We start from the raw sequence: 24412 nt of genomic DNA on the forward strand, positions 1-24412 counted from the left end.
TTCCATTAAAATGTCTAGAGAGCGCCTAAGTGATGGGTATCTGGCAATTACTGAGTAATGATGGGAAATATTAGATGACATCCTCTTTACTGCTCCTGAAAAGACTTTCAACAGACGGCCACTATCTAAGATGCGGCCGGGGGAATACCACTGAGATTCTACTCTGTCCTTTTTTTTAAACTCTTTGCAGAAATTTATTAACTCTGATACTTTATATTTACTAGTTTATTTTCAAGTGCTCTTATATTTTCCTGACCACAGGCACACATTGTGCCCATTTAAAGTCTAATGGTTTAGATTTTGGCATCAATTACATCTAATCATATCATCCCCTGTCATTCTCTTTTAAAGAAGGTCCTTTCACAATAAAAAAAAAAAAAAGATGCTCATATTAGAAAAGGTGCAGCATGTTACCTTTTACATGCAGCTCTCCATTGTGACATTTCATTAACACTTTTATATGGAAAAAACCCCCCATCCCTTTTCACTTTTTTTATTCAGTGCAGTATATGGCTCAATTACAAACAAATAAGTGGAAGGCTAAGTTGACGCACGATCTGATATCGTCGTGTTGGTGTTGTTCCCAGATCATCATAGTAAATGTTGTTCCAGGATCAACATTGCAAGTGACCAATCAGAATGTTGTGACGTCATACTTTTGCGACTTTGGGAAAAACTGCCGTAAAACAAAAAACTGTACTTAAGCTGCGAGAAACCGCCTCTGTCCGCCGATCAACGGACCCTGACCCTAACCCTTTAATAAACGGTAAGCAGAATTGATATTGTCCTTGCAACATTGGAATTTCATAAATGCACGACTGGCTTGGCGCGCAAAAGAATAACGTCACAACAATGTGATTGGTCACTTGCAATGTTGAACCTGGAACAACATTTTCATGATGATCTGGGAACAACACCAACACGACGATATCAGATCATCCTAAGGGCCACGCACTAAGGTGGTTCAAAGGAACTTTTCCCAAGAATCATGCCCTCTGAGTACATGTGACCATTCAAGTGTAGTTATTTTAAAAATATATGGTTCTATTGTTTCTGGGTTTGCAGGTAAAGAAGCTGAAACGTATCCTTCCAGCTTCCAAAAAGGCTAGAATGTCAGAAAAGGGTTCATTTTTGCCTTGTGCAGTTGTGATCCTTGTTACTGTGGTAGTCTTGAATATTGCTTGTTGTGTTATTGGCTTTTCTATTGGTCGTAGAGCAATATTTGCTGGCTCTTTTCTCATTAGTTTACAAACTGGTAAACTCTTGTTCTAACCTACTGCCAGGAAAGTTAGATGGCCAAAACATTTCTCCTCAGTCACCTTTGAAGGTCGAGATAAAAACAAATACACCAAAGTTGTAGTAATGTGAGATGCTGCATTATTATCTGACTTTTTTTTAAAATACAAAAACACCTGAGAAAATAAAAATGTTTCCTTTTGCATAAATACAAACCAAAACCTTTTTCAATATGTGAACTAACCTACAAATTCAAAAGTGATAACTCGACTTCATATTCATATTCACACTTCGCCTTAAATTTGCAAGTGTGCCGTTAACTTGTGTTTTAAAACTGACTGACTGAGGATTTTACGCAAAGGTTATAAACCTTCTTAATATGATACAGCATCACAGATGGAATTAAGATTGGATCTACAGTATTTATGACAGAGAGAATATATTTTAGAAGAAAACCGAACACAAAGAGATGACAACAAAATGCATTTATGTGTAATTTCTTGTTGTTGTCATTGAGAGTGGAGAGTTCCAACTGCAACAGAGCCAATAGCAGTTCTTGTAACTGACAGATTAAAAGCTCTACAAACTGTCTTATCAAATACGATGCTTTTACAATTTCCATAAAATTTAATTACTAATAATTTCAATACATTTATATAGTTTTATATAGTATAGATATTATCTATGGATAAGTTGCTTTCAGCTATTTAACCACACATATCCCATGTATCCAAGTCATAGAGTGTGGGAAGTCTTTCACTGGTCTTTTTGAAGTGAGATGTTAGATAATTTCAGCAGACTAACACTAAATCTGTGTGCATTTATCTTTCTCCTGTAGGGTGATGAAGTCCTGACAGTCATCAAAATGAAAGCACAGTGGCCAGCCTGGCAGCCACTTAACGTGTAAGTGATATGTCTTTAATTATGATGATGCCTATTTGTGGTTTTGGAAGGTTTATAAGAAATGTAACAGGACATTATTTTATGCTTTATACCAGGACGTTTCAGTTATCATAATATAAATAAATAAATGAGGTAATTATCATGGCATGCATTCAAATATTCCTGAGGTTGTGAAATAAAACTCTTTTAGACGATGATACATAAAACTCAAAACATTTTTCACTTATAAATCGATAGACAAAATTCATAAATTGCCTGAAAACCCTAATTGATTGTATAAAATGAATAATACAAATAGTTAAATTTGCTTTTTAATACAGTTTAGGACTTAGATGTGTAAAGATGCATAAAGGCTTGTGAGCAAAAATAAACTGTCGAGGCCCGCGGTACTTATTTGTATCTTGGATCTGCAGTGTATCAATGACAGACCAAAAACAAATAAATCATAAATTTATCAAACCCAATCCTGGCAATGTGATAATGTGATATGGGGCTATAATGTGTCAGAGCTGCTACACAGGAACAAGTTTAATCTAAGTTGACTAGGATCACTTCTGGAATTCGATGATTTTTGTTTGAAATCAATATATCTCAGATATATACTAGTGTATATCAAAAAAAATTAGTTTTGATGATTATGGCTTATAGGTCATGAAAAATAGAAATGCAGTATTTCAGATTATTAAAATTTTTAATTTTAAGTTACAGTGAATTATTTTTCACACATTATGAATATGGTCTAATCAGTCTATTCTAGTACACACAGTCATCAACACCCTCCGCAAGGAGCTACAGACGGTCATTACTGAAAAAGGACTGGCTGGCAGAGTGCTTTATTGTAGTCTTGAGCCTCATTTCTTCATATTTTGCTTCCAAGGAGAAAGACTTTCTTGTAAGGCAACAACCAGGCTGGACCCAAGTTGCAGGCTGTGCAAACATGCCCCAGAGACTCTCGAGCACATAGCTGTAATATAAAAAAATTCAATATGGGACACTATACAGTGAGAGGCACAACCAAGTTACTGGGATATCATAGAGGAACATTCATGCCACATGGAAGTTCCCAGCTCCTGATGGGAGATACTGCCAAAGGTGGTTAAGAACCCCAGAGCTAAGGTCCTGTGGGACTTCAAGGTCCAGACAGTCAAGCAGCTGCTGGCCAACAAATCAGACATTCAGATGGTTGACAAGGAGCAGAAGACCACAGTTATGATTGATGTGGCAATCCCCTGGGACAGCAACATCAGAAAGAAAGAGCACAGAAAAAAACGGAGAAGTACCGAAGGCTACTTGAACAGATGTGGAATGGTGAAGTCCAAAGTGGTCCCAGTGGTAATAGGAGCGTTATGCGCTACAACCCCCAAGCTGAAAGAGTAGGTCCAGCAGCTTCTAGATACAACATCAGAGGTCTCTGTCCAGAAGAGTGCAGTCTTAGAAACAGCTAACATATTGCACAGAACTCTCAATTTCCCAGGCGTGGACCTGAGGTTAAGGAACATACACAAATACCCACTATCTCTAATTGATGAAATTTCAAAATCTTAATCATCTTAGGTTCTTTAAATGCATCATTGATTGCAGTGCAGTTCTGATATTCTACCAATATTTCAGGGATTTGTTGAGCCATTTCAAGCAAGAAGCCTTATCAGTAGAGTTTGTTCAGTACTGTGAAAAAATGACTCAGTTTTTCACCCAAGTTCACTAACACTAATTGGTAGTGCACTGGAGGCAGTGGAGCTGTTTTGTAAGACATTGGGGAATGTGCAAATTGATTCTATATTTGAACTTTAAAGTAAAAAGTCATGTTTTTATTTTGTTTTTTTAAAATCTTACAAATATTTTTAACTGCATTAAGACATAAAGAAATGGGATTACCTTGAAGTAAAAAGATGGGAGGCAAGAAAAAGAGTCTATATTATTATCAGGGATTACAACTGCTTTTGCTTTATCATCTGGCTTGAGTGATACAGTGAGCTTTTGAAAGATTCAGCATGACTAAATCATCGTGTGAAGTTTTTAAGATGAAGTTATCATTTTAAAGTAGATCATCAGAGCTCGCTGATCAGGGAAAACCACCAGCGACACTAACTTACTATTTGCATATTTATTTACCCCTATATTCATATGAGTCATTTACTTTCTCATTTATGTCAACAACAAGAACCTGTTTTATTCCATTAGTATAGAAAAATGTCCTGTGTGTTGTTGTGTGTGTTGTTTCTTCAACCACAGAGCTAGAATAAGGGCAATGGGATTAATATCTGAATGGAAGAACACAGCCAGGAATAGAAGCAATGATATCCACAAGGGCTAATTAGCCTACCCTGCTCTGTATATGCAACCAATTAACTGTTTCACACAGTGATTATGAACAGCACATGTGAAAGTGTGTTGGATCAATTATGTTGGTTGGAGGAGGAAAAAGGAAAGGACATTTTATGTAAATAATTACAAAGAATTGCCCTCACCATGGTCACTGTGCATCAAGACTTAAGTATACATTTCAGTCATGAAATTAGAAAATGCACCATGTAGTGTTTAAAAGAGTCTTATTAGGTTCGCATATGAAATTACATACAGTGTATGGTTATTTATGTCAGCAAAATTGGATACGTGTACTTGTGTGCAATTGTGTATTAAAGGTACCAGCAAACCAGAGCAAATGTCTAAGGTGGTGTGTCTCAATGTTTGTGCTTCTTTAGGTGTATGAATAACTTTTCTGTGCACAGTCTAAGTACAACCCCTAGACTAAACACAGAATAGAGATGGGCCTTTATCCCGAAGTTAAAGTGTCCATAATAATATGCTTTTATTATAGATTATTATAGATTCCTGCCAAAATAGGTTAATGCTAAAAAACAAATTGAGCATTACTGAAACACCTCTTTTCAATCTGTCTAAGAAATGCTAGACAGATTGTCTAAGAATCGCTTCCCCAGATGTTCAGTTTGCTCTTTTGACTAGCTAGCATGATGCAATTTGAGTTCTCTGAGTATTCCCCAAAGTTGCCATGTCTAACAAAGCTATTTTGCCAGCTGGATACGCCAGATCCTCTTCTGAAAATACCCAGCTAAGAGTATTTGAAAGGAGGTGCAGGATTTTTTTTGACTGAGATGCTTTGTCTGCAATATTTGGAAGTCATGTGTTGCATTACTTTGATAGCAATATTGTTGTAGTACAGACATGAATACTCAGAGACCAATATTTGTGCATCCCATCTCCGTTGGGATGCACAAATGAGATGCAACATTTGGTCGATGTAGTGTGGTGTGATTGATGAGGTGTTGATGTAGTGTTTCTCAACACCTCTTCACTTTGATTGGACGTTTTGGATGAAACATGACAACCACAAGAAGCACTGTTTTTTTACCCAAAGTTCAAAATTTTCAACGCTTGACTGAGTAAATAGATAAATAAACCAACAAACTACTCAGTGCTCAAAGTGAAGAAGAAGCTCTGTGCCTCAGTATGCTGCAGGTGTTTCTTCGAGTCAACGCTCTGTTTACAAACATCTGAAAAATTATGTTTCTTAGGTTTCTCATTCTTATCTCCATAGTCCTTCCACTGTCATATCATTTTGCAGTCAGTACAGACTGGTACTTTTCTTGTTTAAAAGGCAATATTTTAAACCTGAACTCTCACCTAGTACAAATAACGCTGGCGATTGTATTAAAAGTCACTGATCCTGAAATTGTCCAGGTAAATGTCATGATCTATCTCAGCTTCCTGACTGTAAGCGTCGGAGGCAGTCTTAGTTACTGTCTCTGTATAAAATATTACAGAAATAGCGCTGTTGATTTCAGTAATAAGAAATGTAACATGTAATTAAAAGAACTATCATGTCAATATTGTTTTCCACTGTAGAAGAAAACTCTTATTTTCCTAAATATTGCAAAGCCTACTGTAACACCAGCATCAGTATGGATAGAGGTTTTGTGTTAAGATGCGCTAAAACAAACAGATCATTTTTCTTCTAAAATGCAATAAATCCGTTTTAGTGCACAAAGTGTTGCTTCTTAGAATCTCAGTTTGAGCCTTTTCTAAAGGTTAGAAGAAGGTTACAACTTGATTTTCACAAACTACTAAAGACCACTTCTCAAACATAACTTCATTCAATTCAATTCAATTCAATTTTATTTATATAGCGCCAAATCACAACAAATGTCGCCTCAAGGCGCTTCATAGATACAGAGAAAAGCCCAACAATCATATGACCCCCTATGAGCAAGCACTTTGGCGACAGTGGGAAGGAAAAACTCCCTTTTAACAGGAAGAAACCTCCGGCAGAACCAGGCTCAGGGAGGGGCGGCCATCTGCTGCGACCGGTTGGGGTGAGAGAAGGAAGACAGGATAAAAGACATGCTGTGGAAGAGAGACAGAGATTAATAACAGATATGATTCAATACAAAGAGGTCTATTAACACATAGTGAGTGAGAAAGGTGACTGGAAAGGAAAAACTCAATGCATCATGGGAATCCCCCGGCAGCCTACATCTATTGCAGCATAACTAAGGGAGGATTCAGGGTCACCTGGTCCAGCCCTAACTATATGCTTTAGCAAAAAGGAAAGTTTTAAGCCTAATCTTAAAAGTAGAGATAGTGTCTGTCTCCCGAATCCAAACTGGAAGCTGGTTCCACAGAAGAGGGGCCTGAAAACTGAAGGCTCTCCCTCCCATTCTACTTTTAAATACTCTAGGAACAACAAGTAGGCCTGCAGAGTGGGAGCGAAGTGCTCTAATAGGGTAATATGGTACTACAAGGTCATTAAGATAAGATGGGGCCTGATTATTTAAGACCTTGTATGTGAGGAGCAGGATTTTGAATTCAATTCTGGATTTAACAGGAAGCCAATGAAGGGAAGCCAAAACAGGAGAAATATGCTCTCTCTTTCTAGTCCCTGTCAGTACTCTTGCTGCAGCATTTTGGATTAACTGAAGGCTTTTCAGTGAGTTTTTTGGACATCCTGATAATAATGAATTGCAGTAGTCCAGCCTGGAAGTAATAAATGCATGAACTAGTTTTTCAGCATCACTCTGAGACAGGATATTTCTAAGTTTAGAGATGTTGCACAAATGGAAGAACGCAGTCTTACATATTTGTTTAATATGTGCGTTGAAGGACATATCCTGGTCAAAAATGACTCCAAGGTTCCTCACAGTGTTACTGGAGGCCAAGGTAATGCCATCCAGAGTAAGAATCTGCTTAGATACCATATTTCTAAGCTTTTCAGCGCCGAGTACAATGACCTCAGTTTTATCTGAGTTAAGAAGCAGAAAGTTAGTGGCCATCCAAGTCTTTATGTCTTTAAGACATTCCTGCAGTTTAACTAATTGGTGTGTGTTATCTGGCTTTATGGACAGATAGAGCTGGGTGTCATCTGCATAGCAGTGAAAATGTATGCTATGTCTTCTAATGATGCTGCCTAGGGGAAGCATGTATAATGTAAACAGAATTGGTCCTAGCACTGAACCCTGTGGAACTCCATAATTAACCTCAGTGTGTGAAGAGGACTCTCCATTTACATGCACAAATTGGAGTCTATTAGATAGATATGATACAAACCACTGCAGTGCAATACCTGTAATACCTACAGCATGTTCTAATCGCTCTAACAGGATATTATGGTCAACAGTATCGAACGCTGCACTAAGGTCAAGAAGGACAAGCACAGAGATGAGTCCATTGTCAGAGGCCATAAGAAGATCATTTGTAACCTTCACTAAAGCTGTTTCTGTGCTGTGATGAACTCTGAAACCTGACTGAAACTCTTCAAATAAACCATTCCTCTGCAGATGATCTGTTAGCTGTTTGACAACTACTCTTTCAAGGATTTTTGATATGAAAGGAAGGTTGGAGATTGGCCTATAATTAGCTAAGACTGCTGGGTCTAGAGATGGCTTTTTGAGTAAAGGTTTAACTGCAGCCACCTTGAAGGCCTGTGGTACATAGCCGATTATTAGAGATAGGTTGATCATACAAGAAGAATTAATCAATGGCAGGACTTCTTTGAGCAGTTTTGTAGGAATGGGGTCTAAAAGACACGTTGATGGTTTGGAGGAAGTAATTATTGAAGTTAACTCAGAAAGATCGATTGGAGAAAAAGAGTCTAACTTAACATCAATGGAACTAAGAGTAGCTGTAGATAATATTACATCTGTGGGATGATTATTGGTAATTTTTTCTCTAATGATAAAAATTTTATTTGTGAAGAAGTTCATGAAGTCATCACTAATTAACGTTAAAGGGATGGTTGGCTCAAAAGAGCTCTGACTTTTTGTCAGCCTGGCTACAGTGCTGAAGAGAAACCTGGGGTTGTTCTTATTTTCTTCAATCAGTGATGAGTAGTAAGCTGTTCTGGCTTTGCGGAGGGCTTTCTTATAAAGCAACAAACTATTTCTCCAGGCTAAATGATGATCCTCTAAATTTGTGACACGCCATTTCCTCTCCAGATTACGAGTCATCTGCTTCTTATTGCATTGCTAGCAATTGTTTTATATTATATCATACAATGTAAAGCTGGCATTGACAGCGTTTGCTTATAAACACAACTGAAACACACACATTTTCAGTCCCAAATAGATGTCAGACTTACGTAAAACATTTCAGCACCAGTTTTCCAGTAGATTTTGTTGTGGGCGTTAACATAATAGATAATCCTGAAGGCTTCACACAGATTCTGATGAGTCTACGCTTTATTCTCTGACTCACTCCTAAATCACATTTTTCACTACAATGTTGCGCTTTCAGTTTCTAACTAAACATCTTTTTATTAGTTTCACTGTTTCTATCTTTGGTCTGTAAAAGATAAATAAATAAATGGCAGCTTGACAGCTCCATGACACTCACACTGGCTTCTTATTGCCTCCCCACTCCCGCTAACCAGGACTATGGTGTTATTCTGTGAGTTTTTTGTGAATAGCAGCTAAAAGCTTTAAGTACTTTATTATACAGTCCTGTGCAATGACTTGCTTCTAATTTTTAAAGTGCTCTTGAGCAATAGTTTTCCAGGCTTTCTGAAGGTCTTTCAGAATTTTACTTTGGACACTGGCTGCTTTTTCCCTCATATTCATTCCATTACCTGCCCATTTTAAAAGGATTTTTAGGTCATGCATACGGAAGGGGACATAACTCAAGCGATGAACCAGTGTTGTGTCTCACATCAGACAAGCTGTCAAAGAGCCCATTTTAAATTGGCACTTTAGGCACTTTATTCTGAGCAGCCTGTCAGAAAAACACATCATTTCTTCCCATTTCTTGAGTTGGATCGACAATAAATGCCAGTGATAAAACAATTTGACAGGCATAAAATAGTATTATACCAAAGAGCTTATAGCCAGAAATCTTGGCATATATCAGTATGGTGTACAGTGTGTCCTTAAAAAAATTAGGAAACCAAACAAGTGGGGGATGAAAGAAAAAATGGGAGGCATAAAATAAAATAATAATAACATAAAAAAAACAATTTGCAACAAAACAGCATCTGAAAGTCATGTCCCTAAGAAAACAGGAAAAAAACCAACAAGACCTGAGAGACCTGAGAGATGGAGCTCACCCTTCAGCTGAACTATAAATGATCACATTGAAATAGTGACTGTTAAGAAATCGTTGTTAAGGAAGGGAAACGGAGAGAGCAAATCAGTAGCAACAAGTCTCGTGAAGTGATAAAAATTCAAAGATTTCCTTTCATCAATATGTACCGAGGAGGTCAGGAAAGAAGTACAACAGTACAGCAATCTGTAAAACACAGGTGAGGCTCTGTCATTGTGTTAGGCTGCATTTCAGCCAGTGGTGTTGGGGATCTTGTCAAAATTTTATAAACGCAGAAAAATATGATCAAATTTTAATTCACCATGGATAAAACAATAAAAAATCATTGGTAATGGATTGGCCTCTTTAGAGTTTGAGCCTAAACATTATGGAAGCAGTGTGAGAGCATCAGCCCATTTTATGTTGTGTGCACAAAACGTGCACCTGATATGAAACAATAGCTTTACATTGTATGATATAATATAAAACAATTGCTAGCAATGCAATAAGAAGCAGTGGAAATCGATCAAAAGTAACTTTGTCAAGAAAAAACTTTGTTTTTCATTTGTTTGATTTGCATGCACGAAATATTTCCTTTACCTTAAGTAAGTAGTTTATGTCTCCTTTACCAAGCATAATGAACGCACTGATTAACCGCCCACACAAGTCATTTTTGAAACTGTCATATTCAAGGGAATGACTGAATATATCCATGTAGCAACATTTTGACACCTACTAAAATTTATATCAACTCTCTTCTCCAAAAACACACCTGCGCATATTTATAAACCAAAACATTTTGGAATTAGTAAAACATTTCACTGGGGTTATCTAGGGTGATTAATCCCCTGCCTTATTTGCAACCAGACGTGTTCTGTCTCTTCTTTTCTGTCAATTACACCTGACTTTTTTGTGGAACCCAGGTGGCACTCTGAGATAAAGCGGAGACTTGCAGTACTCTCTGAACGGAGACCCGGGGGAGTTGAGTCAAGTTGTGTGTTCTCAGGGGATAACAGTTATTTCAGCTCCTCAGAGGCATCATTAGCAGAATGTGCAAGTGCAGGACAGAGTTGGCTGAAGTCATAGGTTTATGTAGCCATGATGACAGGTGAAGAGGAATCACTGGCTAATTGTATCTCTTAGAAGAAGCTTCTCGCTCCTAATTATTCTTCTGTTATCTGGAAAAATTCTTGCAATTAATTTAGCTGTCAATCATTGGTCAAGTAAGATGGTGCAAGTGTGTGAGTCTCCAGTGTTAGAACAAAGCAAATGTAGTGTGGAGATAGATGTGGTCCGACAATCTGAATCTGTAAAAAATGTCAAAGAAATTTTTATCAGTTACTATGACTTTTAAGCTGTATATTTATCTTATTATATGCTGCCTGTAAAATTCCACAATATTCCAATATTAGATAAGCTTTCCTTCTAGCTGAGCATAATATTGAGAGTGTTGTTTTTCTTATTTCTGCTTCAATTTATATTAACCTTTGTGAAAATATTGGACCAAGTTGCATGGCAAAATCCAATGTGCCAGGAACCAGAAGTACAAAATATTTATTCTCACATCACAGCTTGAATGTGCACACAACATTAAAGACACCTGATTCGGTTCAGCTAACTCTGGATATCTCTTTTGTGATTGATGGACTGATTAAACATTCCACAACCTCAGAAATCTCAGTAACCTGCAAACTGTTTCATTCATTTCTGGGACACTTGAGGGCAAAATTGAAAATGCATGGCCCTACAAACACATGAGGATACAGCAAATGCATTACTGGATTACGTTTTGTCGAGAACATGTGCAGCTTACCCTAAGGTGTTATGAAGGACACATCCATTGTGTGCCACAGCCTTTGGAGATTCCCACTTGTCAGTTGAGCTCTCCCTTACTCACAAAGTGGTTTGATGCACTCAGAACTCATACTCATGCTCTTCCTCAGGCGGGCTGCCCCCTCAGCAGAATTTTCAGTAGACCGGACACGTCACCTCATGTCCTTCCTGACGATGTTGGGGCCCAGTCCAGACTGGAATGTAGGTCTGTCTGCTGAGGACTTGTGTACAAAGGAGTGTGGTTGGGTCCAAAAGGTGGTCCAGGACCTAATCCCCTGGGATGCAGGCACTGATAGTGGGGTGTCATATGAGGTGGGTACAAATTTTATAAAATTAAATGTAATATGTTATTAATTTACCCTCAAACAATGGCACAGTAAAGTGTTTTTTTCTGTTTTTGCTCTAAGCGTGCTTGTGCCATGTAAAATGTTTTTAAATTTGTTGCGACATCAGCGGGTTCATAAAGTGAAACATGAGGAACTACCATTAATCTAATATATGCTGAGGAAAGCACTTATACCAATGTTTCTATGTTTGTTAAAATGTAAGATTGTACAATTTACTACTCAGATGTTACTAAACATTGTATGTGAATATCAAAACTTGTTAGCATAATAGCTTATTAATTTAATTAGTTAAGTTGTCTTAATGCATGTTCAATAAGCAGTTAAGGTTTGACTTAACTAATTTTAAGTAAAACCTTCTGAAAATGATGCAACAAAAACATTAGTGTCCCTCACTCAAATAAGGTTACAACCCCACATTCCCTGGGCAATCGCAGCCTTTTGCAAGCTGTTGTTCGCTCTGCCTTTTACCCCCTGGATAACCTTCCTCGCTCTCATCACCAGCTGAGACTTCCCTTCACACTCACATTTTGACCTTGTCATTATACCAACCTCTTCATCTGCCTGTCTGCCCACATTCACAATCACTCCCTCTCTCACATCATACCGCCAGGCGGCAACAATTCAAGTGTCATCGCCCATCCAATTCTCCTCTAAAAGCCTTGAGCAATGTCCCTCCTTCAGCCCTCACTCTCAGGTGCTGCATGCTCAATATCTCCTGTCAGCACCAAGAGATTAGGCTTACAGTTTGACCAAATTTTGTGACTAAACATGTATGAAACTTTTGGCTGATGTATTAGAGCTCATACTCTCTTAGATCAAGTGATCTTTTGCTTTTAGCTGTACCAAGGTCGAGGCTGGTTCATAGAGGCGATCGAGCATTTGCAGTCGTAGCGCCTAAGCTGTGGAATAATTTACTCCTATACATCAGACAGGCTCCCACTGTCAATCTTTTTAAATCTTATCTTAAAACGCATTTTTATTTACTGGCTTTTAATACAGCATGAGAGTTATTTGTTAATTCATATTTGGTGCTTGCTATCAATACTCTAGGTTATTTTATTAGGTATGTTGTATTCTTGTACAGCACTTTGGTCAACGCTCCTGTTGTAATTAAATGTGCTATATAAATAATTTAATAATAATACAGTTCACCCACTGAACTGTAGCCTCTTTTATATTTTGGCCAGCCTATCGGTTAATTTGACCTTTTCTCTTCCTCTGTTTTTTACTGTAGAAATATACAAAATTGTATTCAGCAGTGGATTTTAAAACATGTGAAATTACCACTTGTGAGAGGAACACCTTGTTCCTCTCACAAGTGGACCTAGAAGAACCGAAAGAAGTATGTAGGCTAAGAAATATAAAAGGAAATTGTGGCATTAGCACAATGAGCCTCAACAATTGTTCTTCTTTAATGCTGGTTGAGGGAAGTCTGAATCCACAGTTTTTGGCTTTTGTTTGACATGCATTTTAACATAATGTAATGACTACAGATCTCTGCCTCAAATAAATGTCAGTAAATATGCATGTGAGTAACACACAAAAAAAGTTCCTTCTTGGAACTGTATGTATTGGAGCAATGTTAAACACAAATGTTCATTTTGTCTTTAGGATCTAAGTAATGCGGTGCACTCTTAAGTTTACTCTATCCAAATGCATCATTTTCAGCGCAATGAAAAGGCTCCACTGTTCTAATCTCCATTATTTAAATATTGCCAAAATAAAATAAGTATTGAGATATAAAACTATGTGTTGTTGAGAATAAGAAATGACCATATCAGTAGTGCTAAAGCTTTTTAAGAACTCTGTTGTTGCTATTCTGGGAGGATGAGACGTTGCATCTTTGTTACAAAGTTGTTAAACGCACAGGTCTGTAACATAGTATCAAGTCTCAACCATTTTACTTTTACAGTAACGGTTGATTAATGACCACTCTTCACCTTTTTGCTTATCCTTCCCTCTCTGACAAACAAAAACAGCTCTACTCTTTCTCTATTTTTCTTTTGGGTGGCCTCAGTGGGGGTTGAAGGATGAGCTGGTCTTCTGCCTCCAGACTGCCTCTGGCGGTGGTGCTTCTGTCAGCCCCCTGCTGGCAGACCTTTACTGTTGACTGAGAGTAGCTCCCATATAAACTACACTGCTCGTCCACAGCTGCTCTCTGACTTTGAAACATGTCCTTTGTTCAACTTGCATTTTGTGTAACTTTTGTGACTTTGCGCTCACTGTCCTTAACGTGAAAATGTATTTTTCAAAGAAGTCTTGTCAGAGTGTTATTTTTAAAATCCTAAAGCTCCACTTTCTTGTGGCTCATGTATTTTTCCCCCTTTTTCCTTCTTTGTTTGTGGTTCTTTTAGTCTCCCAACAAGCCTAGTGTGCCCCAGGAAAAAATCCGTCCCTTAACCAGTCTGGATCATCCACAAAGCCCTTTTTATGATCCTGAGGGGGGTGCTATTACCCCTGTGGCGAGGGTGATGGTGGAACGCATTGCCAGAAAGGTTTGTCTGTTTTCCTAACAGTCAAGTCTTGGTTGTGTCTTTGATGGAATAGTGATATAATGCACCCAATTTCATTATGACAGGCATACATCGACCTCTAAAGCTAAACATTTAGTCATTAAACAGTGTTTACAGTTGATCATTCTGTTTTTTATAGATTACCCAACTTTGTATTTTAGTTGTGAAAAGTGTTTCAGTGCAATCAGTTTGGTGATCTGAAGAAAGCTCCATTACAGCACAATAAAACTCATCAATCCAGTGATTCCTTTATGAAGGGGGAGATGAAGGGGTTTCCGCCCCAAACATGAAGAAAAAAGCTCAGGGAGCATTTTTTATTCACTTCCTGTATTCTGTTAGGGCAGTACGGTGAAAAAAATGTGTATATTTAAACCACTTATGAACAAATTAGTGGTTCAGTTTAATATTTTATTTAAAAAATTAAAATTATTTTCTCTTATAATGATATCAGTAGTAGCAATATGTGCAGCAGTAGTATTGTGATGTTCAGTACAGCTTGTGAAGGAAGTGCAGCATAAACATTTAGTTAATTAAACATTTAATGCAGGTATTTAAATTAGTTTTCTACAGGATATTAAGCTTTTTCAATTATGAGGAATGATGAAACATTATCGCTGCAAGAGGGCTCAAAGGTTAGCAGTCCTTCAGTGGCATCTAGAGGCAGCTGTGGGTATTTTTTTAGGCATGATTCTGTGTTGACATCCACAAATTATGAAATGCATTCCTGTACTCTATAGTCATTATCTATATTGTGTGCCTACCACAACTAGGATCATTTTAAATGTATGGTGACCTTTTTCTTACCTGTGTGCTTCTGCTTGTTCTGATAGCCCTAGGAGGTGAATAGAAGGACTGAACAAGAATAAACAGAAACCCAGAGCAACACTTCACACAGCGGTGGACTATTGTAGCAATATAAATGTCTTTCTTGTGTTCACAGGGTGAACAGTGCAACATTGTCCCAGACAATGTGGATGACATTGTAGCAGATATTGCCCAGGAGGAGAAAGAGGAAGGTCTGCATCCTGTTCCATTTTCTCTTTTTCACACACACAAGATTAAAAGCACACTTAACAATGGTAGGCTATTATAGAACGCCTATTCCCCTTTCTATCCTGCAGATGATACTCCTGAGACATGTATCTACTCAAACTGGTCTCCATGGTCTGCCTGCAGCTCGGCCACTTGTGAAAAGGGCAAACGAATGAGGCAGAGGATGCTGAAGGCACAGTTGGACCTCAGTGTTCCCTGCCCACACACTCAGGATTTTGAGCCTTGCATGGGGCCTGGATGTAGTGATGAGGGTGGGTATTTATCTAAAAAAAACTAATCGCACTGGGTTGGCCAGAAAAAAGTAGAAGACTGCTTTGAAGATGGAGAAACAGTGTAATTAATTAAGATTCCTCCACAGATTCCCCGTCCACTGAGCACCTTTACGAGCCTTTTTAATATCTGTGATAATTATCGTACCCATTAATGTCTTGAAAAAGTTATGGCATGTTTTGAAATGCTTCTTTTGTTTGTTATTCATAAAATACCCGAGGTAGCACTCAACAGCAGCAAGTACGTGAGAGTAGAAAGACAGGCGAAGAGAACACTTTGTTTCGAAGAGGCCATTAAGCATATTTATTTATAAGAGACATTTGGCTGTAAATTGTACTCTGTGTTCCGGAGGTACTTGCACTGCCTCAGGGCTGGGTTAGACTTGTTTTATGTTTTCAGACTTCACCTAGCCATTAGTTTGTCATTTATTACACTTGGAGAAAAGGTGTTGGTGCTCTGTATTTCGAGGTGACTCGTGACACGTATGAATAAATAATGGGAGGAATTCAGCTGTCCATTAAGACTGCGCCCACATTTAAAACAGGCATGATGCCTACATTCAAGCCATTTTTATTTTCCTGTTCTCTGTCAAATCCTTCACTTTTAACAACAAATGATTATGAAAAAAAACGGTAAAAAGGCCAATTCTTTATTTATATTTGGAACGGGCAATATCAGTGAGTCTGCACTAACATCATTCTTACTTTTTTTTATTTGTGTTTCTGGTACAATCAAACTTATGATGATAAAAAGAAAGTAAGAATGATTAGAGCATTCGTATTAATAATAATACTAATATCACTTAACATCATGAACGATACAATAGTGTTATTCCACTTTGAAATTTATTTTTAATAATTACCATAAATTTGAAAGCAACTTTTTTTCCATAGTCATATTGGCTTTGTCAAAGTTGCTAATGAGATCAAGATCTGTAGATATTATATAAAGAAACTCAGCTATTCCCTTATGAGCAACCAATTGGCAACAAGGGGGAGAAAAAAAAAATCCCTTTTAACTATAACAGACCTCCAGGAGAATCAGAGTCAGGGATACAGGCCATCTGCCTCAACAGACAGTAGAGAGATAAAAGATTAACAGTATGGAACAACAAACAATATTATAGTTAACATAGGAATTATATATGAAAACAGAAATACAGAAAAGCAAATCACAACTGCGTCATTCAGGGAGATTCGATTATAAGCCAAATCATTCTGTGTAAATCATTTGCAAGGGCACCACACTTATACTGTCCAAGAATATTTAACACAATTAACATTTTATATGCAGTTTCATTAAATACAATGCAATTTGTGATTATGTGCAGTCAAAATTCATAATTCTTTCTGTTGCCTTTGTTGGACTCATTGGCTGCTTCATCTTTCTCCTTTGACTCTCAAGATGCTTCCACTTGTATGATGTCAGAGTGGATAACCTGGTCTCCATGCAGTGTGTCCTGCGGTGCAGGGACACGTTCCAGGGAGCGTTATGTTAAACAGTTCCCCGATGATGGCTCAATCTGCACTTTGCCCACAGAGGAGACTGAAAACTGTGTGGTAAATGAGGAATGCTGTGAGTTTTTGCGTTCATTTTCCGTTTATCAAACTTTCATATCAACACATTACTTCTCAACTGTAAGTAACACTGAATTTTCTGTACCGTGCACTTTCCTCTTGGTCTTAGCTCCCAGTAGTTGCCTAGTTACAGAATGGGGTGAATGGGATTTCTGCAGTGCCACTTGTGGTCTTGGCATGAAGAGGAGAGAGCGAATGGTGAAGATGCCGCCTGCAGATGGCTCCATATGTGGGGCAGAGGTTCTAGAAGTGGAGAAGTGTATGATGCCAGAATGTCGTGAGTAGCATCATTTTCAGTCCACAACTATCCTAAAACCTCCTACGGTGAAAATCTGGTGAAAATTGCCCCATTAACACTATCTACACCAATTACAATATATTTCAGCAGTCAGTGTTTTCACACGATGTAAAGTGTTAAAACTATTTTTTGATATAACCAAATGGATTTCCTGTAGTCATTGCCTGAACTTCTGTCATTTGAAATGAATTTTTTCCCCTTGTTCCCTCATGACAAACTTTCTAGTGCCTTCATTCCAAGTTTCAATTATAAGTTTTGATTGCATTTAAAATAAAACATTTGTTACAACTTTCCAAAAAAGTCAGGATTCTGTATAAAAATGTAAATAACATCTGAATACAATAATGATAAAATAATTAATAAACTGTATTTACTTGCTGCAATATTTTTAAATGTCAAATGTTACAACTAAGAAATTTGAACCTTTTTTGTAAAAAAAAATACATAGATTATACAGTGCGTAACAAGTTCATTAGACCATCATCCAATGGTTTATGCCATAGCTGTGCTAAATTAACAGTATTCGTACTTTTTATGTCTCTGTAATAGGTGTCCACCAGGTGTTTAACTACAAAGTATTTAATAGAAATAAAGCAGAAAAATAGTAAAACATTATTATATTTTTTGTAACCTTTGTTGATATCAGTTTGAGCATATCGTCACCTGTGTTGAATAATATAATTAAATAATTCAGAGGATCCAACGAGATATCAGAATAAAATGTACACGGCTAAAAATGAAAACAGCTATGAGATTAAGAACTTTGGCAGCGCGGCATTTAAAAGACAATTCTGTAGTGCAAATCACTATATCACAGCATAGAGTCAGGTATACTTTAGAAAACCATTGCCAAGATGCTGGTTTAGTTCATTACAGATAAGGTCAAAACCCATAAAAAATGGTGCTTAACTGGGCTGTCTACAGTCCAGACCGTCCACTTACAAAAAAAAAAAAAAGCCTATGGCAGATAGAGAGAGAGTGAGGAAGAACAGAACGGGATTACAGCTATGAGTTTCCTCACTTCCCAAATTCAATACAGTGTTATTAAAAGAAGTGGTAATACAACACAGTGCTGGAATAAAATTCAAACATATATATATATATATATATATATATATATATATATATATATATTTTTTTTTTTTTTTTTTTTTTAAATCAAATCAAATTTCTCAGTCTTAACATTTCATAAGTTGACTTGGTATTATTTCACTTTGTACTATTCTGCATTGCTTTATTATTATTATTATTTTTTGATTTAAACTTTACACAGTGCACAAATTCATTTGGAAACCAGGTTGTAGAATATGTTTGATATTGCATTCATCTAAGCAAATGAGAAAAAGTATATGCTTTTCTTTGGCTTAGATACAATTCCCTGCTTACTGACTCCGTGGTCTGACTGGAGTGATTGCAGTGTAACTTGTGGGAAGGGTTTGAGGACACGGCAGCGTATGCTCAAGTCGCCTGTGGAACTGGGAGAGTGTACAGAAGAATTAGAACAGGTTGAGAAGTGCATGCTACCAGAGTGTCGTAAGTAATGAAATTAACCAAGCACTGAACATGTTCATCTCTAATTTATTAATTTATGTCATTTATCATCTAATACTTGTTATGAAAACTTGCGTCTTCATGTGAACATTTACATTCATAAGGGGACTTCTCTCACAGTAAGAAAGGGCAGATAAGCAGAGTTGGTCTTTATCTTGTGTATTTTAAGTTTCTTGTTTATTCTCATTGCGTTGATGTATATTGATATAGATATGAGTAGCAACATGCCTAACCCTTCCTGAACCTGTCTGAACATGAAAAAAGCAAAAAGTCTGCTTGTCACGCTTTTGAGAGTTCTTGAGATCTATTTCAACAAATGAAATAAGACTAGACTGAACTTTCTGCATGAATGAACCACTGAAATGTCTGTCTTGTTATATGGTAATTATCATGGATTCTCTTAAATAATGACTCAGAGTATTGGATTCTGTCAAGGCATATCTTGAATCTTCACAGGGATAAAACTTTTCTCCAAGACAGTGATCCAAATGTTAACTAAAATTTGATACAGAAATTAAAACTAATGTCCTTCATTACTTTTGTGTCATCGTGTGATTTATTGTACGGTTACTCATTATTACGGCTTTTTTTTTTTTCGTATTTCTTCTTAGCCATAAACTGTGTCATGTCAGAGTGGAGCGAGTGGTCAGAGTGTAATAAGTCCTGTGGGAAAGGTCATACAATCCGAACACGCATGGTGATGCTTGAGCCTCAGTTTGGCGGAGATCCTTGTCCCGAAGCGATCCAGCGGAAAAAGTGCAAAATCAGGAAGTGCAACCGAGGACAAGGCAACAGTGATGAGAAGAAACGTCGCAAGGAACAGCGTGAAAAGAGGAGGAGCAAACAGGGCAGAGCTGAAGGCAACTCCGAGCATCCAGGTTGGTATCCAACAGCCTTTTTGCTGATTCAGGACTACAACACTTACAATGTACCTCTTTTTTCTATTTTTTCTTACTCTTAGGGTGTAGAATGAGACCATGGTCAAGTTGGACAGAATGTACAAAGATTTGCGGCGGAGGAATTCAAGAACGCCTCATGACAGTAAAGCAGAAGTTTAAGACTGCCCAGCTGTCCAGCTGCAAGGACAGGAAGGAGATCAGAGCTTGTAATGTTCACCCCTGCTAGGAAGGAGTAGGGGGTGGAGGGGATGGGAGGATGGGTGGACTGGGAAGAGTACAGGGCACACTGTTGCACAATGATCCAATGCACTCTGTTTAGGGCTGAAATGACACATTCTTGAATCTGTGTAGGTTAAATCCAGACATCAGGTCAGCTGTCGTTAACAGAAGAAAAAAAGTCAAACATTTCTCTGTAAGTCTGGATTTAAACTTTAAAGCTGATTCTTTTGTGTTTCCAAACTAGCTCTGACATGACTCTTTTGCAACATTACTGTAAACTTGTTGTGGTATATTATATCTTGAAAAATATAATTATGAACTATAAATTGTTTTCATAAAAAGAAGAACTGTTATATCTTGTGGTATCCTTAAGTAGTACAGTATATTCCAGACTTTAAAGCACAGGTGCCCAGCCATTCCAGTGTTTTATATGCCTTCAGTTGTTCAGTTGTTTCTAGGGAACAAAAAGCCCATTTGACTTTATACCCGGCTATGTCGTTGTACATGTAGATGCACCACAGCTGACATCTATATGGTTTGGAGCATTATTAGAAAATGTATTATTTTTTTGCAGTGGAATTTTTTGATAAGAATGTGTCCCAAGATTCTTACCAAAGTCTTGTGTAGATGTTTTCTAGATGTATTTCCCTCATTTTGTTTATCTCTGTTCCTCTAACATATTAATATTTTGGAATAATATCACCTTTACAATAAAAGTAAATGTGACAGCTTGGTAAATTGATCTGTTTTTTTATTCTGGGGATTAACAGGCACAGTAACATGGACGGTTATATACCCTTGTGCTACCACTAGATGGGGACAACAAGCCTAAAACCTTTAGGTCATTTCTGAGGCTGGTGCTCTCTCTATAGAATAGCCACAAGGGGGCAATGTAATGAAGATAATTTCATACTAAGAGAAGGATATTTTATTCATTTCTGAATGTTGATTTGGTTTGCAAATAATACTTGAAATTTCCTGAAACTGATTGGGATAATTTGCTGCTTATTATCATTCATACAGCAGCAAACGGTACGACCTCTATTCAAAAGCCTCCTATCAACAAAATCGTTTTACAGGAGTGTTCTGGTAGACAGAAACTGGGGAGCATTCAGGAGCATTTGTTAGCTACACAGAGGGTCTGCTCTCACTTTAAAGGATCATAGCAGTTGGAGAGCGCTGCGTTTTTATGGACGTGCTTGCTGAGATCTTAAAAGAATCTGCCCCCCTATCATGTAATAGGTGGGGGGAGGGGATGGTGTTAGGCCTTCCTCACTGTGTGGAACTCTGGGGACAAGGGTGAAAAATTCAATACACACACATCATAATGTCATTCCTGTTTCCATGCCAACACAACCACACATGGGGGAAGCCTACACACTGCACAGGCGATGGAAACGTGGTGGGGGAATTATTACAGGCGTGACTGAGATGTTAAAACAATAAATGCTGTGGAAGCTATAATGAGAAGTGCATGGGATTTTAAAAAGATGCATTTGCAAGGAATGTGTGTTTATATTTGTTTGTAATCTGAACCCCTAGAAACCCTTGTAGACATTATCTACTTTCTAGTTCTAGTGGAGAGCCAGCTGCTGATTTTTTTTAGCCCACCTTGAACTCTTATAACAGACTGAAAATTATCTCAAAGATGCAAGTGAACTTTACACGTCTCTGATATTGTAATGAGTGTCCTCTGTCTATGGACAAATTTATAAATATTTATAGTCACGGTACAGGGCCCACTACTAAAATAATATCTTAACTCTCAGCCCTCTTCCTCATTTTGTATGCTTCTGACTCCAACTGAGAAAAGAAATTAGGTCCAGCTGTTGTTGGGATAGACACACATATCTGCGGGTTAGGCTGACATCATCTTAAGTGATACAAGCTTTTTTAGCCTCAAATATTCATGTATGTTAGCCTGCTGCAAAAACAGTCCTACTTTCAGAAGTTCTGCGTGCATGGAATGGCATGGAATTTTTTGCATGGCGTGCAAAAAATGATACGGTATAAATTCCATTGTAGTTAAGTTATTTAAGTTTTGATGTCATAAATCACCCAGAAAAGCACTCTTTTTACTACTAAACATCAGTTTCTCCATTTTTAAAAATGGTGTTCCCTACAAATCTTCCATAAATTCTTAAGATACCTGTAAGAAGCACAGGTACTTTGATAAAGAAATAATTCAGTTTTGGATGTGAATATACATCTGGTCATAGAACTGAAACGCTTCTACAGCCATGTTAATGCGCTGTGAAACGGTTCTTAGGCAAGGTTATTTCTTTGAGGTGAATGCTAACTGTAACATGTTAACATAAAGCCCAGGCTAACGTCTGTGTAACATGTTGTATTTAGCACACACAGCATGTTGAATCTTTATTAACATGTTGGCAGGACATTATCTGTTAACACTAAGCAGGATCTACTGCTGAGGCTTCTGGAAGCATTTATTTCCTCATAAAAACGGTATTGGAACTGTAGTGAGAAGAACTGTTGAGAATTGCCAAAGTCATAATTATCTATATAATATTTATAGACATTTATCCAGGCTTCTGAAATAAGGGCCCATCCTAGTTTAGAGAACCCTACATTACACTAAGCAGCTAGTTAGAAACCAGTATAATATGATCTTCTAATATTTCTGACTGGTTTCTAAACATTTTTGTTGGTATAGAATTGAGGCTAAGATTGTGACAAAATGCTCTTGGCTATTCAATTCTTCTAAAAAAGGTACAAGGTTTGAGTTCCTTTTATATTGTCCTCTTAAGCAATTCCTCAGTCTGGAGAGGAAGACAGAGGAAATACAGGATTTCATAAACTAATAAGCCTCAGAGGGAAAATCAATAAGGTTGCGAGCCCTGCAAAGGCTGGTTTCCTCAAATTTATAGACTAGGACAACAATCAGTGTCCTGCGCTGCGAAAGCTCAGTTTATATTAGAAAATGTTTAGCATATTTAATTAAATCAACAGTTATAGTGAGTGAGTGAGGCAGTGAGGCAGAGCTTTGTGAAGTCTGAAGCCTCAAGCTGCAGCTATTTCCTGAAGGGTATGAATGCATATTTATTTCAAAGCATAAATGGCAGTTCTGCTTATTGTTCTGCTTTTCTCCCGCTATAATTTGCAGTCACACCTTTGTAATGTTGGTAGCAACTAGAAGGGCCTTTTACACTAATATCAAAATTTGATTTCACTGTCATGTTAATTTCCTGTTGCTGGGGAAACGTTTTTCTGGGCTTCACAACCTAAAATATAGTGGCACTCCAAAGCAAGACTATAAAAGCTTCAAATTGTCTCAGAATGTTTTTGTTTTATTTTTAGCTTTGAAGAGTGATAACACATGAATACCAGTAAAATAATGTTGCACATACTAAATAGGTATTATAATGCCTATATTACATAGTAATAGTAGGCCTTTTATAAAATGTTTTATTTTGCTTGACATAATCTCTGTTAGCCTGAGGTGAACTGCATGACTTCCCTTTTTCTTGGACTATTAGGAATCTTGTACTTAGTAAGTACTGCCCATTACAAATCGCTATGTGTATACATATAATGAGCTGAAACTACAAAGCGTGTTTTTGTGTTGATGAATAAAAAGTGTGGGCAAGTTGGCCTTTTTAAAAATATTTTTAAGAAATTCAACCCTATGACCTTAAATTAGATATGTGAGTAAAACAACCCAAAAGTATTGGACTGCTAGAATTCAGAATCTTGGATTCGTAGGAGGAACACTTAAATTATCATATGTTCTTTAAAGGGACAAGTTACTCATTTCTTAACACTTTTCATGCCATTAAAATGATATTTCACCAGCAATGAGAAAGACATGTGCAAACTATAAGCAAAATTCTATCTGTCACTAAAGAATTTATATAAGTTCAGCATGTTGACTGGAAATGGGTAGCTGTTTAGTAAATAATTTAACATTTACAGTACTACGCATCCATCACTTCTTTATATTTTGCCAAGAAAATGGTAAATATGTGGAGTGATTTGTTGAAATGTGCAAAAGCACTTTTGCACATTTCAGACAGACTGAACATTTCCAGATGAATGGTGCATAAAAACGTCAAGGTCCTTTTCTGTATTCACAATTTCATCAGATTTGACAAGATCCCCCAAACCTCTGGCCGAAATGCTCCTCCAAACCATGAGAGATCTTTCATCATGTTTTACAGATGACTGC

The 24412-nt window shown here is 37.4% G+C and overlaps 1 protein-coding gene across 1 annotated transcript in view; it reads left to right on the forward strand.

The window, feature by feature from the left end:
- The window catches only part of spon1a (spondin 1a), a 59466-nt gene extending 38511 nt beyond the window's left edge, over positions 1–20955 (forward strand). The window contains exons 7-16 of the mRNA XM_087837814.1: positions 2075–2139; positions 11610–11811; positions 14201–14341; positions 15300–15375; positions 15481–15663; positions 17087–17257; positions 17369–17536; positions 18926–19090; positions 19720–19986; positions 20070–20955. Of these exons, the coding sequence (XP_087693940.1) occupies positions 2075–2139; positions 11610–11811; positions 14201–14341; positions 15300–15375; positions 15481–15663; positions 17087–17257; positions 17369–17536; positions 18926–19090; positions 19720–19986; positions 20070–20233 (1602 nt within the window). The 3' untranslated portion in view covers positions 20234–20955. The remainder of the gene's footprint in view (positions 1–2074; positions 2140–11609; positions 11812–14200; positions 14342–15299; positions 15376–15480; positions 15664–17086; positions 17258–17368; positions 17537–18925; positions 19091–19719; positions 19987–20069) is intronic.
- Positions 20956–24412: the final 3457 nt, after the last annotated feature.

The sequence above is a fragment of the Neolamprologus brichardi genome, chromosome 1 (assembly GCF_056152115.1).
Source record: "Neolamprologus brichardi isolate AB-2024 chromosome 1, ASM5615211v1, whole genome shotgun sequence".
Classification (NCBI taxonomy): domain Eukaryota; kingdom Metazoa; phylum Chordata; class Actinopteri; order Cichliformes; family Cichlidae; genus Neolamprologus; species Neolamprologus brichardi.